At 36.6% G+C, this 16071-nt stretch overlaps 6 protein-coding genes across 6 annotated transcripts; 2 read left to right on the top strand and 4 right to left on the bottom strand.

The window, feature by feature from the left end:
* Positions 1–407: 407 nt before the first annotated feature.
* Positions 408–2831, bottom strand: C9374_008723 (uncharacterized protein; the record flags this gene model as incomplete). Its single annotated transcript, XM_044698831.1, has 1 exon — positions 408–2831. The coding sequence occupies one exon, from the start codon at positions 2829–2831 to the stop codon at positions 408–410; it is 2424 nt and encodes an 807-aa protein (XP_044545363.1).
* A 178-nt stretch (positions 2832–3009) lies between these two features.
* C9374_008722 (uncharacterized protein) lies at positions 3010–4589 on the bottom strand (the record flags this gene model as incomplete). The annotated part of the gene is made up of 2 exons (XM_044698830.1): positions 3010–4404; positions 4464–4589. The coding sequence occupies 2 exons, from the start codon at positions 4587–4589 to the stop codon at positions 3010–3012; spliced, it is 1521 nt and encodes a 506-aa protein (XP_044545362.1).
* A 131-nt stretch (positions 4590–4720) lies between these two features.
* C9374_008721 (uncharacterized protein) lies at positions 4721–7750 on the bottom strand (the record flags this gene model as incomplete). The annotated part of the gene is made up of 5 exons (XM_044698829.1): positions 4721–6779; positions 6919–7154; positions 7219–7348; positions 7407–7482; positions 7579–7750. The coding sequence occupies 5 exons, from the start codon at positions 7748–7750 to the stop codon at positions 4721–4723; spliced, it is 2673 nt and encodes an 890-aa protein (XP_044545361.1).
* Positions 7751–7831: 81 nt separating this feature from the next.
* C9374_008720 (uncharacterized protein) lies at positions 7832–10891 on the bottom strand (the record flags this gene model as incomplete). The annotated part of the gene is made up of 2 exons (XM_044698828.1): positions 7832–10585; positions 10643–10891. 2 exons carry the CDS (start codon positions 10889–10891, stop codon positions 7832–7834), a joined length of 3003 nt encoding a protein of 1000 aa, XP_044545360.1.
* A 332-nt stretch (positions 10892–11223) lies between these two features.
* Positions 11224–15523, top strand: C9374_008719 (uncharacterized protein; the record flags this gene model as incomplete). Its single annotated transcript, XM_044698826.1, has 9 exons — positions 11224–11250; positions 11300–11621; positions 11810–11893; positions 11966–12212; positions 12264–12453; positions 12500–12582; positions 12642–13072; positions 13152–14725; positions 14828–15523. 9 exons carry the CDS (start codon positions 11224–11226, stop codon positions 15521–15523), a joined length of 3654 nt encoding a protein of 1217 aa, XP_044545359.1.
* A 116-nt stretch (positions 15524–15639) lies between these two features.
* C9374_008718 (uncharacterized protein) lies at positions 15640–16019 on the top strand (the record flags this gene model as incomplete). Its single annotated transcript, XM_044698825.1, has 2 exons — positions 15640–15749; positions 15842–16019. The coding sequence occupies 2 exons, from the start codon at positions 15640–15642 to the stop codon at positions 16017–16019; spliced, it is 288 nt and encodes a 95-aa protein (XP_044545358.1).
* Between the last annotated feature and the right edge of the window lie 52 nt (positions 16020–16071).

Here is a 16071-nt window from a genome sequence, read left to right as displayed (position 1 = left end):
AAACTCCATGGACTTGTTAAAAGTTCATGAAACGTTTAAAAACAAAAGATCTTTTCCACCAATGATTGATCCCACTCGACCTTTCATAACACCAGAACATCCTCTTCTTGGGTGGAATTGTCATTAAATTCTCTGTCTAATTCAAATCGAGTCCTCGATATTGTTGTGTAACGGACATGTTGAGGTTATTTTGATGGCTTCTAATGCAGGCTTGTTTCTGAGCATTGTACTTGTGATCCAATTCGCAATTCACGAATAACTAGAGAGGGCATTGTAAATGGTAGAAAAAAACTCATTTTCTGATGTTCCTATCCAAACACAACTTGATGACGTTCTGAATGAGGCGTGTGTCATAAGAAATGCAGAGTAGTGTGACCATTTTCAAATTATTTGAACAGACTGCTAGACTATACCATTTCTTCCATTTTCTCCAAATGCTTGCTGTATAATTTGAGCATTAATAAATCAAGAGCAAATTGTTGTTGTCGTGTACATTTTCCTGTCACATGAGAAAGTAACATGAAAGTGGTTGAATCATTTGGATCTTCAATCAGATTGCCACACACATCTCCCTTAATGGCTTTTAAACTTTGCTTTTGCTCTAATAATGTGAACTGTTGTGCATATTGCTCTGAAGTGATGTGTGTAGAGAATGGAATCTTTCGAAATGAGAACCACCACTTGGCAGCGTCTTCTATTTGATTCAAAGCCACGTAAGTCGTTGTGATGTTGAAAGTTATGCTTGCCTGTAAGTCATACATCATCTTTTTAAAGTAGTCATCATCGAATGCTGTTTCTGGAAGCAGTGCCAAACTTTTCTTCAACAATTTGAGTGCATCATTTTGTTGATGTCTACAAATGAGAATGAGGGCCTTATTGTTGTAAACGATCGATTTCACAATTCGAGAAATGTTATGACTGTCTTTTCCTTGTAGGACCGAGTCAAGTACCAGTTCACACTCACTAAGTGGTCGTTCAAGAGCCATCAAAGCATCACACTTGTACAATTGGAATGGCCAAATGTCTGGAGAATCGTTTCCGAGCTTCTTCAAGACAAAATCACACAAAGAGAATGCCTTCTCGAAATTAAACGTTTGAAGTAAGCAATAAATATACAATCGAAGCAATATGAGAGGTGAAACTAGCTCATCTGTATGAGTTGTAACTGGATTTTGATTCAATCTTCCCCAACATTTTTCATTATTCGTGAGAAGGTTCGTAAGAATGTAATCAAAACATTGGCATGCATTTTGAAAATTTTCTTCCTTCAGCAGGCAGAGTCCAATTTGATAGAGAATGAGAATTGGATTGATCGAAATGCTTTCCTTTTCAGATGAAGTGAGAAGGGTATGACCAGTTGTTGTCAAAATTTGATAAATGTCTTTGAGTACTTTTCGTTTGGAATACAATTCGCCAATCCATTCCTTAATTTTGCATATATTGTACAGAGATTCGACTTTGGATTGAATATTTTCAGTCTTCTCGAGATCACATGCTTTTTGAAACCATGTTAAACCATCGACTAAATTCCATTCCTTAATAAAAAGTAGAGATATTAATTTACAGCTGTGAATAAGATAGGTATGTTCATGTCTGTTATGTGATTCATGAGCAAGCTGAACGACTTGTAAAAAGCATTCTTTAGAAATCTTGACGTTATCTTCTTGCAAGAAAATAATTCCTAAAAGGAAAAGGGAGGGAATATAATCGGTCATGCAATTGCATATACTTTTTGCGTCCTCAAGTTTCCCTTCCTCAATTAATGAGAGAATAATATGCACATTACTTGTTCTTTCCACGTCCAAAATTGTAAATTCCAAGTTGGCATTGTTATTGAGCGCGCATAAATTTGTGAGCTTTTTCAAAACTGTTGTAACAACTCCCTTGGTAGTTGATGGGTTGTAACTTGTTCGTAAAATATTGGAATATTTTCGTTTTGTCAACCACAATGAATTTAGGTAATTGAAAGCTTGGAAGATATGAATATGCAAATTCAGTAATGGAAAAATAAATTGATTATCTGCATAATCCAAATAATCCATCAAAGCATTTGCATAATCATTCATTGGTAAATTGCTCGATGAAGACTTTTTCCTCTTTTTTGTTTTAGGAGCCAATTGCTCATCTTCAAACAAATATCCAGAAAAGTGTTGTTCAATGGCATCCTGCAATGAATCAAAATAATCAAAATCCTTCAAATCTTTTCTTACAAACTTCTTTAGCACAATATTCAAACAAAACTGCAATGAATGGTTCAAGGAGTGAATGATGTCTTTGGCCTTCCTTGTCGTTTCATGTGCTTGATTCAATACAATATCATTGTACACTCCGATGATATAGGCTTTCAATCCAAAAATTAAATACAGGCTATCGTGAATAGAAAGATCGTCCTTCTTGGAAAAAGTGTCCAGAACTCGATGGAGATGAGATAGATGGCCATCAAGTGCACTACTATGTGCTGATGTACGTACAGAGTCGTCATTTAATGGAGCGTGGTTCAAGATGGAGCAAATAACTTTATCAATCATGACGGATAAATAACAAATATCATTTCTAAATTCCGCAATTCCTCCATGATCATGATCACGGATTCGATTTTCTTTTTCCATTCGGAATGATTTTTCAAACTCTTCTATGCGTTCAATAATGAACCCGTATTGTTCCTTGTCAAACATGTTTTTCAAATTATTCTTTGAATTGCTCAATTTCATCCATTCTTTCATCCATGATGGAATGATTGGATTTAAAGATCCTTGACTATCATTACTCGAAATCCGAAAGCCTCCATTTGATGATGACGAGAGCATGGATTGAAAAGCATTTTGCAACATTTTTTTTCACATACCAGTTTTGGTTCGTTATTAACAGAACCAATCTTTTCCTTCTATCAAGGCCATGACACAAACGAGAAAATCTGTATGTTCTTGCATTTGACTGTATTTTCGTTTCAGGACGTTTCTATTTTACTAATAATGTCAATAGAGAGCTTTTATGATTAAGCAAATATAATTAGTTTTCATCCTTTTTCTGTTCTTTCCGTTTAGTCATCACATCGTTGATCATGTTCTCAATCTCCGTTTTTGCTTCTGGAAAGAGTCGCAATCCCTTATCGAAATACGGTTGTGCTAACTCTAAATTTCCTGTCATTTTGAAAATTGCTTCACCACGTGTAATAATTGCCAGTGCATTTTCTGGTTCCTTTTCCAAAATAACGTCAATATCTTGAATTGCCGACTCGTACTGCTCAGCAAAGATATACACACAAGCTCTCAGTAGATATGCTCTCATTACAGTAAGTCGATTTTCCTCACGAACAAATGATTTCTCTGACACAGTGCCATTTTGCGCTTGCTCAATTCTCTGAGTGAACAATTGGATACCTTTGTCAAATTCTTTTTTTGCTCTTGAATATGAGAAGGCCAATGCCTCAAAAACATGGTATTCATAATCTCCATATTTTAAACCATTTTCAAAATATTTGATGGCTAACTCGTACTCTTCCTTGGCTTCATATGAAAAACCAAGCATTTCATACATTGTGTTCAACATCATGGGATCAATAGTTAACTTGTATTCGCTCCCCTTTTGTTCAATAATTTCTTCGGCTTGTTTTGCATATTTATACACATTTTGCATATCCGTCTTGTTATAGTATGCTTTGGACAAGAACACATAAGGTTCTTCAAGTTCAGGATCCAATTTAACAGCTTTTAGAAAATCCGTAATTGCAAGATCGTATGTCTGAAAGTATTCGCTCAATATTGTTCCTCGTGAGCAATACATGGTTGCTAACTCTTTCTTTGAATACGTTTTAGGACAGTATTTGATGAATTGAGAACAAGCATACAGAGCTTTGTCATACATCTCCATATTCATATACAATTCTGTTAAAGAATAATAAACAAGCATTAATTTGGAGAGTCTAACTTCTTCTTGCTCAACCTTCATTATATGATCAATACTCTTTACGAAATACGAAATTGCTTTGTTCCAATTTTGAATACGTTCTTCTTCGTCTTTGGCATCTAAATCTTTGTATAATTCACCTAAATGCACATAAATTTGAGCTTGTGCATAAAATTCAGGATTCAACTCCAAAATTTTTTCAAAATCCGCAATACTTTTGAGATTATCATGTTTCTCAAATAAATACAATTTTCCTCTCAACCAAAGACATTCTATTAAAGTTGGATCCAATGACAGAGAAGTATTGAAATCTTGCAAAGCTTGATCATTCAAACCTTGATTATAGTACGAAAGGCCACGATTAAAATAAACTCTGCTATTCAGTGGTTGGATTTCAGCAGCTTTAGAAAAGTCTTCAACAGAGGAATTAAGGATACCTCTATAAAAGTATGAAATAAATAATGCTTTCCAATCTTGGACCGTTAGTGCAGAATTGAACTGAATACGTGATCGGAGCAAGAAAATCGAGAAGGCTTGGTTTTTGAAAATAATGACACGGAAAGAGAATGATGATATTTGCAAGATTGGTTCAAGAAGAAGGAGGTTCTTGATGATTGTTGATATCGAGTAACAGGTGTTGTCGAGAGTTTAAAGACAGTTTGGAGGGTTTTATGGTTTTTCATTTTTTCGCAAGCTGTTTCTTCCCTGTTGTTGCAATTTTGATTGCACAATCAAAAACGAGCATACACGATTTTAACCCATGTTCATGAGGTTGTCACAGTAGTGTCTAGCATTATAAGAAGAACAATTTATTCTACCATTCTTCCCAATTATCACTCCAGTTATTATTGGTGCCTGAAGTTGAGGGCTTCTTGTTCTGAGAAGATGTTGTTGTCGTTTGTGTCTTATTTTGTGGTCGATTGGAAGTAGTTCCTGAACTTGACATTGGACTCATTCGATTCTGCTGCTGACTTGAAGTGGTCGATGTTGTTGCTGTAGGTTGCATGATATTTGTCTTTTTGGAAGTCGTAGTAGTGTTATTTTGCATGGAGGCAAAAAAATCATCTTCAAAAAGATTATTGCTTGCAGTACTCTTGTTCGTTGTTGTGGAGTGACTTAGTTTTAAGGGTTGAGAAGCTTTGTTTTGTTGTTGAGAAGGAGTGGGTGATTGCTTAGTTGAAGATGATGTTGAATTAAAGTGAGAATCCAAATTATCCCAACTACTCCAATCATCGTCCAACAGCTCTGAAGATGATCCAGTGGTCATATTTCCCAATGTATTGGAATTGTTGTCGTCAGACATGTCGAAAAAGTCATCTAATACATCGTTGTTTGAAGATTTTGGTAATTTCATGCTATTGGTTGCTTTTTGTGGCTCTAATTTCTTATTCATATTGGGAGATGATGACACGTTCGATTTTGCCTGAAGAGTTGCAGTCATTTGACTGAATGGATCTTGTGGTTGCGTTCGCTGTGGTTGTTGAGGTTGGGTTGAACCACTCGAAAGTACCACAGGTTTATAAATGGATGTGGTTCCAGTGTTGTTGGTGGTGGTTGATGATTGTGGAGTACTTGTTGAGCCATATGAAGAAGTATTGCTGCTACTACTACTACTCATTTGACTGCTACTCGTCGTTGTTGAAGAAGAGGTACCTGACGAAGGTTGTGTTGGATGATCTCCCAATACTTTGGTTTTGAGAGATTTCATGGCCCAAGAGAAGTAATCAGATCCAACATTGGAAGACTCACTGCCACCTTGATTGCTGGTACCATTTGCAGTGGTTGAATTTGCCTCTGTGTTCCTCTCGCTATTGATAATTTCATTGAAATTTGGTTGTTCAGAAACTTCCGAAATGGTTTTCAAAAAATCGTTTAACACAACAAATGCCAAATCTCTGACTTGCTTTTCTGGATCGACTGTGAGTGACACAACAAATGGTAACCCTTTCACTGCCATGTCACTTACAGAGTAGTATTGTTTCGTTGATACAAGTGCTTTCAAGGCAGCCAATCTCGAATGCACAAATGGATCTTTTAAGCTTCTCACAAATGCTGCCAATAAAATTCTCTTTCTAGTTTTGTCTGAAAGGCTTGGTGCCAATTTTCCAAATGCAATAATAGTATTTGTTCTGATGGCATTTTCCTTGTCACCTTGAAGTGCCCACATGTATCTCACTACACTGTTATCAATGGTGTCTTCTTTAAGTTTTGGAACAATGGCAATCATTGATTTCACAGTCATTTCTCTCAAAATTGGGGATGTATCTCTAAATCCTTTTGAAACATGCTCATAAACATTCTCTGCTTGCTCTTGTGTTAAATAAACAGCAATGTGGTCAATACCTTTGAGTAAATTCACTCTAACGGTTCTATCAGCAATTTCAAATAAATCCAAAACTTTAGGAATGAACACCGTCTTGTACTCATCTTCATTCAACAATGACCCAAGTTTCATGATTGGAACAATTGCTTTTTGTCCTGCAGTTCCGAACTTGATAAGTTGTATCAAACTGGGCAACACTTTGTTTTTCATGTTATTTCGAGGCAATTGTGGTAGTAACTCGGGAAGTCTGTTCAGAAATGTTTCTACAGAAATTGCATCTTTGATTGTGATATTTTCCAAAAATAGTTGTATTTCAATGAGAGAATTGTTAAAGTATGGATTTTCTAACAAGTTTGACAATTCCAATCTCATCTTGACATTCTTGTCAGTTAATTGATCAAATGCCACACGAAGTGTTTTTGGAATCTTGGGAAGATTAATTTTCTTCAAGTCATCAGGCACATTCATTGGTCCCTCAAATATTTCATAAATTAAACAAGCAAATCCCCATGAATCCAATTTTGAAGGATTGGCATCGACATAGTCCCATCTGATGATTAAATGATGCATGGATTATTAATTTGTACACAAAAGACGATCCATATTTTGTTTAAATAACGTCAACGATGATCCATGAATAATGGTATTAATATCAACATGTTTCCTTGTAAAAATCAAGCAAAACAAACCTTTGTGATGCAACTTCTAAAGGTCTGTACTTGTTGAGAATATAATTGAAAAATCTTTTTACAGGAACACCATAGGAAGCTTCGGATGCATTCACAACTCCACCATTGCTGCTCTGGAATGATGTTAAAAAACCTAGCTCACCAATCTTCCAATCTCCTCCGTTATCTACAAATACTGAATCAATGTTCACATTACAATGATATAAATTATTTCCATGTAAAAATATGAGAGCTTTCTATAATGTACTCAATTAAGTGACACAAAAATTAACATGAGATCGTGATGACAATAGAACATACAGCTACTTGATAGAGTCCCCAAGCTATCATCTCGGGAGCTGATAATTGCGTTTTGATGTTTTGAATTTCAACAGATAACGGAACCACATATTCCGTTACGATGAATATTGAGTTACTCAATTCTAAAACACTGAGGAAATAAATTATTGTTTGTCATCCAAACACGCTAAAAGAACTTGATAACATACTCTAAAAAGGTTACAACACTCGGATGGCGAATAGCACGCAATCGTTTGAGACTTCCTTTCGCCAATTCGATTTTATCTTTTTTTGATGACGATCCGTTGAAGTAGTGTTCATTCATTGAATAATTAAATTCCGAAGTGAGATGTTCATAATATTCATAACAACAACACTTACCCTGTGGAGTGGTGTTATCAAAATCGAATTTGAAAATTGTAACCACTTCATTGTCTGATTTCCTTTTTCCACGATGTATTTTCCAGAGAAACGTCTCGGCATAAACGTCCTCAATTTCATATGGAAATTCCTTCTTTCCGAGCAGTGCTCCAACTTGTTGAGCGTTTCCCATTCGTTATGGTGAGATAATTTTTTTGAAAAGAAATGGGATTCGAATACGTGGTGATCACACGGATTTATTATTGCAAGTTGTTCACCTTCTTGTGTGAGGATTTGAGGAAGGTCTTCTACTGGTTGTGTGATGACTTGAAGTATTTGTTGTTGTTGTAGCTTGCGTCGATTTTTTCTTCTTTTTAGGTGCTGTATGTTGTGACGTCGTTGTGGAGTGGGAAAGACTTGAGGGTTGACTAGGGTGGTTGCTTACACTACCATTTGGAGGACTCTTTTTAGTTATGGAAACTGAGCTTATGGGCTGATAGAAAGATGTTGGAGGAGTGTTTTCATTGATGCTGGGAGAATGGTGTTGTTGTGGAGGAGGAGGTTGATAGATGAATTTAGGGTAACCACTGTCTTCGAATTGTGAGGAGACGTGATGAGCGTCATAGTACTGCTGATGCCGGCTTGGCACATCTGTTTGTATCACGGGTGACGAGCTGTATGGATTATTCCCAAATATTTGATTATTCATGGGACTTGTGTTGGCTGTAAATTTTGAATGTGTTTGATCTATGGAAGTGGTCACAATAGCTGCTTCATCTTGCTCCTCTACTCCTTCCTCTTTCTTTTTCTTGTGTTTTTTCTTGAGTTTGAGCAAGTAGTTCTGCAACTCGTTTTGCCTTAATGATTGCTTGAAATACTTCTCTTTCAAATTCTTATACTTTTTGACCATATGCTCATATTGAAGTCGATACTTCTCCTTTTCGGATTCATAGTGTTCTTGAAGCTGTTTAATTTGCTCCTCGAGAAGCTTCTCAAAGGAGCCATTGGGATCTCGCTTCATCAATTCTTCCTTCTCTTTCAGCAGTAACAGTATCCTGTCATCTTGTTCTTTGATTTGATGAGCATAGCTACTTAATTGTGAGCCCATCGAATCCATTTTCATTTCACAATCGTGTAATCGTGCTGCATATGCTTCCTCAAGTTGCAGAGTTGCTGCTTGGGCTTCCTTTGCCAAGTTTGCTCTCTCTGTATCCACACGAATTTGTAACGCCTCATTATCACCTTGTAGCCTTTTAATCTTCTTTTTGAGATGATCTACTTCCTTGTTGAGATCAACTGTCATTTTGGCAAGATCGTCTTCTTTCTTTGAAATTGTCTCTTCCAGTTGTCTAATTCTTTCATCTCTTGCAGACAGTCCAAACTCATTCTCTTCTCTCAACGATCGTATTTGGTTGTTTGCCGATTGCAGTTGCTTGTCTTTTTCGCCCAAATCGATTTGAAGTCGCTCTACCGTTCTTGTCAATCTCTTGGTCTGTTCAGCTGCCATCTGTGCTTGCTCGTTTGATGCATCTCTCTTTTGTTGGAGCTGCTCCTCGAGTGTATGGACAATTGAGTCAAATTTTAGGCGTTCTTCTTCTCTTGCTCTGGCGTCCTCGCTCAATTTTCGTTGTAAATTTTCTATAACATTCTCCAACTCTTTCTTGATAATTATCTTATCATTCTCTGTCTCTTCAAGCCGCTTCTTGATAAGGTCAAAGTCTCTGGTAATGTTAGAAAGGTGGTGGTTTCTTACTGATATAAACTCAACCGCCTTGTCAACAATGGACTGGTGGTCTCTACTATTTTTGATAATTACTCCCGAGTCCAACAACAGAACTTTCAGACGGTCAACTGCCTCAATTAACTCTGTGTGATGAGCCGTTATACTCTCTGTTTTCTTGCTCTCTAAGTCAATCACTTTTTGACTTTCCTGGATGACCATTTGCATTTGTGCAATTCTCATTTCATATGATCTTATCAAGTCTTCATTTTCTTGGTTCTTGTGGTTTAATCGTTTGGTAACTTCGTCTAACTCTTGTTGCAGTTCTGAATAATCATATGAATTTTCTTCTCCATATTTTTCTTTTAGTTTTTCGAGAGAGGTTTCCAAGTTTTGTAACTTGTCATTGGCTATTGAAAGTGATTCTGAAACTCTATCAATTTCCATTTGTTTTGTCTTAATAATTTGCTCTCGTTGTTGCAATTGATCACGCAGATAATTTACTTGACTTTCAGCGTCAATCTTCAACTTTGTCATTGTTTCAACGTTGCTTTCAATGTTTTTTCGCACCCTAGTTTCTGCCAAGACTTGCTTCTCAAGCTCTATTTTATCGGCCTTGATCTTTTCACTCTTGTCTTCCAGATCTTTGATAATGTTCTCAAGTGTTTTTGTTTTTTCTTCAAGCATGGCAATTCGCTCTTGTGCTGCACTATCGTCGTCGCTGTCTACAAGTGAATCGATAGTAAGGGCCTTTTCCCTTTGATGGTCATGAAGAGTTGCCTCCAGCCGTTCATTTTCTTTCTTCAAGTTGTTGAGAACCATCAAGTTGTCTTTGCTGGCCTGTCTCTCATGAGAAAGAGCTTTGAAGACGCCGTACAGAACATTTTTAAATTCCTTGTAGGTTGTTACAAATTGATCGGTTTCGAGATCTTTTTCAATCAGATCACTATTGATCATTTCATAAATAGTTTCAATATTTTGATGTCTTAGCATGTACATTAGGTTTTTCAAATCAGTCAAAATGACATAACTAGCTTTTGAAACGCATTTCAAAGAGAGCGCTTTCTCTTCTTCATACTTTTCGCGCAGCTCGTCCTCTCGTTGTTTTTGTTCTTTGAATATCGATTCAAGTCGCGCTGTATGTTTTGCTTGCAATTCTCGATATGCTTTTCTCCACATATCTAATTCCAATTTTAATTCCTCTGCATGATTTGTTAGTTTAAGAAGAGCTTCAGTGTTGTCATTTCCTCGTATCGGAGTGTCTGCAAATAAAAAAGATGAGAAAGCAGAAGGCTGATCTTCGGCTGGCTATTTTTTTGAAATTTCAATGTTGACCTTCATAAGCAACTTATTGAATATCCTTACCTTTATCGAGGAAGAAAATAATGGAAAGTGAGGAAGCTCTTTGACTTGTTCTTTATCTTGGTCGTTGGAAAAGCTTCTGCCCTCACCTGACGAATTCAGCGGGGAAGGAGCCATTTCATGATCGTTGTGTAGATGGTTTGTAAGGCCAAACCGTACACTCCCGCTTCCAGAAGGGGAAAAAGACGACGAAGAAGGTGATGATTTTGAAAAAGACAATCCAGCCCAAGAGGAAGACTCTTCCATTTGCATGTATTTTTTTTGTTTTTCTAGAGAAGCGGGTAGTTTTTTCAGCCGCCAAAATTTTACGAAATGATAGTTTATAATTTTTTTTGGTGTCTTTGAACATTATGTATTAGGATCTGCAAGAATAATAATTTCATTAATTCTTAATATCCTCAACTTCGTTGCGGAGCACGAGACAGAAAGATCAGCAACATTCCAATTCATCTCCATCATATCCTTTTTCAATTCAACCCTAAAAAAAATCAAACTTTCTGGTCGTATCTGAGTATTGACTTCATCACCCGTAACATTATTTTTCACTGACTCCTCTTCAAAATCCTCATCATTAAATTTACGGGATGAGTATCAATAGGAGTGAGGAAAAGGTTTGTACTTGGTTGTTCCGTTTTATGATGATCATTGACTAATAAACAGTCCATTCTCACCAAACCACCTTCTTCCAACAAGGCCTTGCACGAGCCTTTGCTGATCAACTCCAAAACATCGGACGATGAAAGCGAGGATCTATTAACTGGAGGAAACCTCCAAACCTACAATACTGATAATGGTACTTTCAATACTCCAAGAGCACCGAAGCACGATTTGAAATCAACAACAAGAGTGATCTATGTCAATGACCACGTTGCTAATCAACCTTTCAAATTCCCAAAGAATGACATCAAAACAACAAAGTATACTTATTTGAATTTTATATTTAAAAACTTGTGGGAACAATTTCATCGTTTCGCAAATTGTTGTAAGTGTGTTATTATTTCAATAATTATTATTTTGATAGAGAGAATTGCTTTCGGACGCCTGACATGTGTTTATCGACATTTCGAATGTTCATTACTGCTATTATAATAATTTTTAATTCATTCGCCACTTGTCATTCGTGATGCAATTTGGATGATTGTCAAACTTTGTTGGGTCAACACTATGCAGACTTTTTGGTAATTGCCATTTTACAGTTGATTCCCACTCTATCACCAACTGGTCAATTTACCACGTTTATTCCGTTGGGAATGGGTAAGTGGGCTTTCAAAATTCATTATGTTCATGATTGTTCAAAAAATGTTATTATGTAAAAAAACTAACTAGTTTTGATATTTACCATGATGAAGGACGCATATGAAGACATTAGAAGACGTTATTCTGACAACATTACAAACAAGAGAATTGCCCACGTTTTGAGGGATGGAGCGTTTGTTGATGTATTTTGGAAGGATGTACAGACTGGTGACATTGTTAGAGTGTGCAATAAGGAGCCTTTCCCTTGTGATTTGATTGTAATATCTAGCAGCGAACATCAAGGTATTTGTTACATTGAAACATCGAGTCTTGATGGGTGAGTATTATCTTATGTTGGATTTTTGCAATGTGACACTTCTTATAATAGAGAGACCAACTTGAAAATTAGAAGATCAAGACATGAAACTATGGACATGATTTCACCAAATGTTTTAGAAAATACTCGAATGACATTGGAATCTGAAAAGCCAAACAATCGATTGTACAAATTTGAGGGAACTCTTATCATGCATAACGGAAAGAAACTTTCATTGGATCCCGAACAAGTATGCTTGAGAGTATGTATCATTTGAATTGTTATTGTTGTTGTTAACCTTTTGGTAGGGCTCCTCTTTAAGAAATACGGATTTCATCATTGGTATCGCTGTGTTTACAGGTCATGACACCAAGCTTATGATGAACACCAAGTAAGTTTTTTGTTTGTCTTTAGCCATGACATTCGGAATCAATTCATTTTCATCAATAGGGAAACACCTCACAAAACAAGTAGAATTGAAAGAATGACTAACAAACTTGTTTTGCTAGTTCTTGCTTTAGAAATTACTCTCATTGTAATTTGCGACATTTGTCTCATGATTTGGACAGCCAACAATGGAAAAATGTGGTATTTATTTAAGAGTTTCACTGTCAATGCAAATGAAGTTGCATGGATTGGGTTTAAGGGATTTTGGACTTTCCTTATTTTGTTGAACAACTTGATCCCTATTTCTTTGTATGTGTCTATTGAGGCTGCCAAGCTTGTCCAAGGTATCATTATTAGCAAAGATTTACAAATGTACCATGAAGACACAGATACTCCAGCAAACGTTAGGTCTTCGGCACTAAATGAAGAATTGGGTCAAGTTAATTTCATTTTCTCTGATAAGACTGGTACTTTAACTGAAAACAAGATGGACTGTAAGTTTTGCATTTATTTCGAATTCAACCAAAATTTCAAACCTTGTCATCCAATTCAACAATCAACATGGATTAATAGTTATGAAATGTTCGGTTGCAGGAGAACTTTATGGCACCGGTGTCACTGAAATTGCGCTTGCAGCTGCCAAGAGAGAAGGAAAAACCATTGTTGACAATAGACCACCTCATGTCAAGAATAATCCAAATTTCCAATTTTATGACGAAAGACTAACCAATGGTGTTTGGCAAAAGGGAGCAAGTAGAGCTGTTATTGAAGATTTCTTGCGACTTCTTGCTGTTTGTCACACTGTCATTCCCGAACGAGGAAAGGGACAAGAAATTATTTATCAAGCTTCATCTCCAGACGAAGCAGCTCTAGTTAAAGCAGCCAAATATTTGGGAGTAGAATTTATCGCAAGAACTCCAAATGAAGTCACAATTAGATTAAGTGGCGTTGATGAAACTTATCAAGTACTTGACATTATTGAATTTTCAAGCGACAGAAAACGTCAATCTGTGATTGTTCGAGATCCTCAAGGAAAGCTCATCTTGTTGTGTAAAGGAGCAGATTCTGTTCTATACCCACTTCTCAAACAACCACAAGCCTATGGAGACATTACTTTGAAACACCTCGAAGTAATGGGTACAGAAGGTTTGAGAACTCTATTGTGTGCTAAAGCTTACCTTGACGAGGCAGAGTATGAACAGTGGCATAGAGAATATGAAGAAGCCAAAACTTCCCTTGAAGACAGAACGGCCAAAGTAGAATCAACAGCAGCCAAGATTGAAAAGAATATGGAATTAGTTGGCGCAACAGGTATTGAAGATAAGCTGCAAAGTGGAGTTGCGGACACTATCTATGAGTTGGGTAATGCTGGAATCAAAATTTGGGTTCTCACAGGCGACAAACTTGAAACAGCTATCAATATTGGTTTTGCTTGTGATTTGTTAAATTCTTCAATGAGCATTCTTATCGTAGAAGGTCACACCTATTCAGATATTAAGGAATTTTTGGAGACAAGTTTGAATGCTGCTAATAATGCAAAGGAAAGTGAAGACGTACTCGGTTTAGTTGTGGATGGAGAACGATTGCATTCCATCTTGGAAGACCATACCTTGAGAGAAGTATTTTTGCAACTTGCTGTCAAATGTAAATCTGTGGTGTGTTGCCGTGTATCTCCAAAACAAAAAGCTGATGTTGTTCTATTGGTCAAGCAAAACGTAGACAGTATTACACTTGCAATTGGTGACGGAGCAAATGATGTTTCCATGATTCAATCAGCTCATGTTGGTATTGGTATCAGCGGTGTTGAAGGTCTTCAAGCTGCAAACTCCTCAGACTATTCTATTGGTCAGTTCCGTTTCCTCAAAAGATTACTTCTCGTTCATGGTAGATGGAGCTATAGACGTGTTTCAAAACTTGTTCTTTACTGTTTTTACAAGAACAGTATTTTATATTTGACACAATTGTGGTTTGTCTTCTTCAATGGATACTCTGGAACAAGTATCCACGACAGATGGACCATCGGTTTGTACAACCTTGTATTCTCCTGTATGCCTATCCTTGTGTTGGCTGTTTTGGACAGAGATGTTCCTGCAACCGTGGCTGAGAAATTCCCAGAATTGTATTATCAAGGACACAAGAATGCATTCGTAAGTATTTAACACTACTTATCAAATATTCATCAGCTTACTTTTTCATGATTGTATCGGCATGAAATTTTTGTTGACATTATGGAAATGCAACAAATTCAGTTCAATGCAAGAGTATTTGTTGGATGGATTGTGAACTCCATTTTCCACTCGTTAGTTTGTTTCTTTGTGCCATTCTTTTGCCTTGTTGGAGCCAAGTTCCCAGATGGACAAGACATCGACACTTACAGTATTGGTATTGTGGTTTATTCATGTGTTTTAGTGGTTATTACCATTAAGATTGCATTGGAAACGTCATCATGGACATGGATGCACGTTCTATTCTATATTGGAAGTCTGTTGAGTTGGCCACTGTTCATCTTCATTTACGGATCTCTCTTCTATGCATTCCGTTTCCCATATCCAGTTTTGAAAGAATTTTATGACATTTTACAGGAATACCGAATTTTCCTTACTCCACACTTTTGGATCGTTTTGATGGTAACCGTTGCTCTTTGTTGTTTACGTGACGTTTTCTGGAAATTCTGGGTTAGAATTCAATCTAGAAAACTTTACTATGAAGTCCAAGCTGCACACGACAAGAAATCAAGAGAAGAAATTATGCAACACTTCCCATTCGAAGAAGGTTTGCCTGTCACTATCAAGCGAAAGAAGCGCTCACCACTTGAAGCTCAAAATCTCAAGAAGTTCTTCACCAACATTACCAAACCTGGTGAATACCGTGGTTTTGCTTTCTCTCAAACAGAAAACCAACAAAATCTCATTTCAGAATATTATGGAGACAAAGAGACCAAGTAATTGTCATGTTTTTGCAAGTGAAATTTGAAATAATAAATTATTAATCCAATTTTGTATCATGAACAGTGTTGACCTTCCAATCACTTCGTTTCCAGCATGAAGACATCCCAAAAAAAATGCAGGCAGCGAATAATCCAGTGTATCGAATTGTTGCAACAGCAGAGACTCCCGAAGAGCTGGAAATGGCTAAAATAGAGGCTTATACTCTCAAAGATAACTACAGTCTGTGAGTATTATTCAAAAAAGCATGACGAGTCGTTGAAATCTATTTCATCGGAATTAATGACAAATTGCAATCTTCATAATATTATTTATCAGTATGGTCAAACAATGTTTCAAGGACTGTATCGGTCTTGAATTTAAACACAACGATATTCATGCTGGAGAATCCATTTGTGAAAATCGATGTGTTGCCAAGTATATGGAAGCAGTAGATTTGGTGAAGAAAACACTTGCAGAAATTGAATCCCAAGAACAAGAGAATAATACACAGTAACCAGGTTTGGTAATAATTTGGAAAATAATTGGCAACTTTGGAAGAGGAAATA

Source organism: Naegleria lovaniensis (assembly GCF_003324165.1).
Source record: "Naegleria lovaniensis strain ATCC 30569 chromosome Unknown tig034, whole genome shotgun sequence".
NCBI lineage: Eukaryota > Heterolobosea > Eutetramitea > Acrasida > Naegleriidae > Naegleria > Naegleria lovaniensis.
The sequence above is the reverse complement of the archived record's forward strand: the minus strand, read 5'-3'. Positions and strand labels throughout refer to the sequence as shown.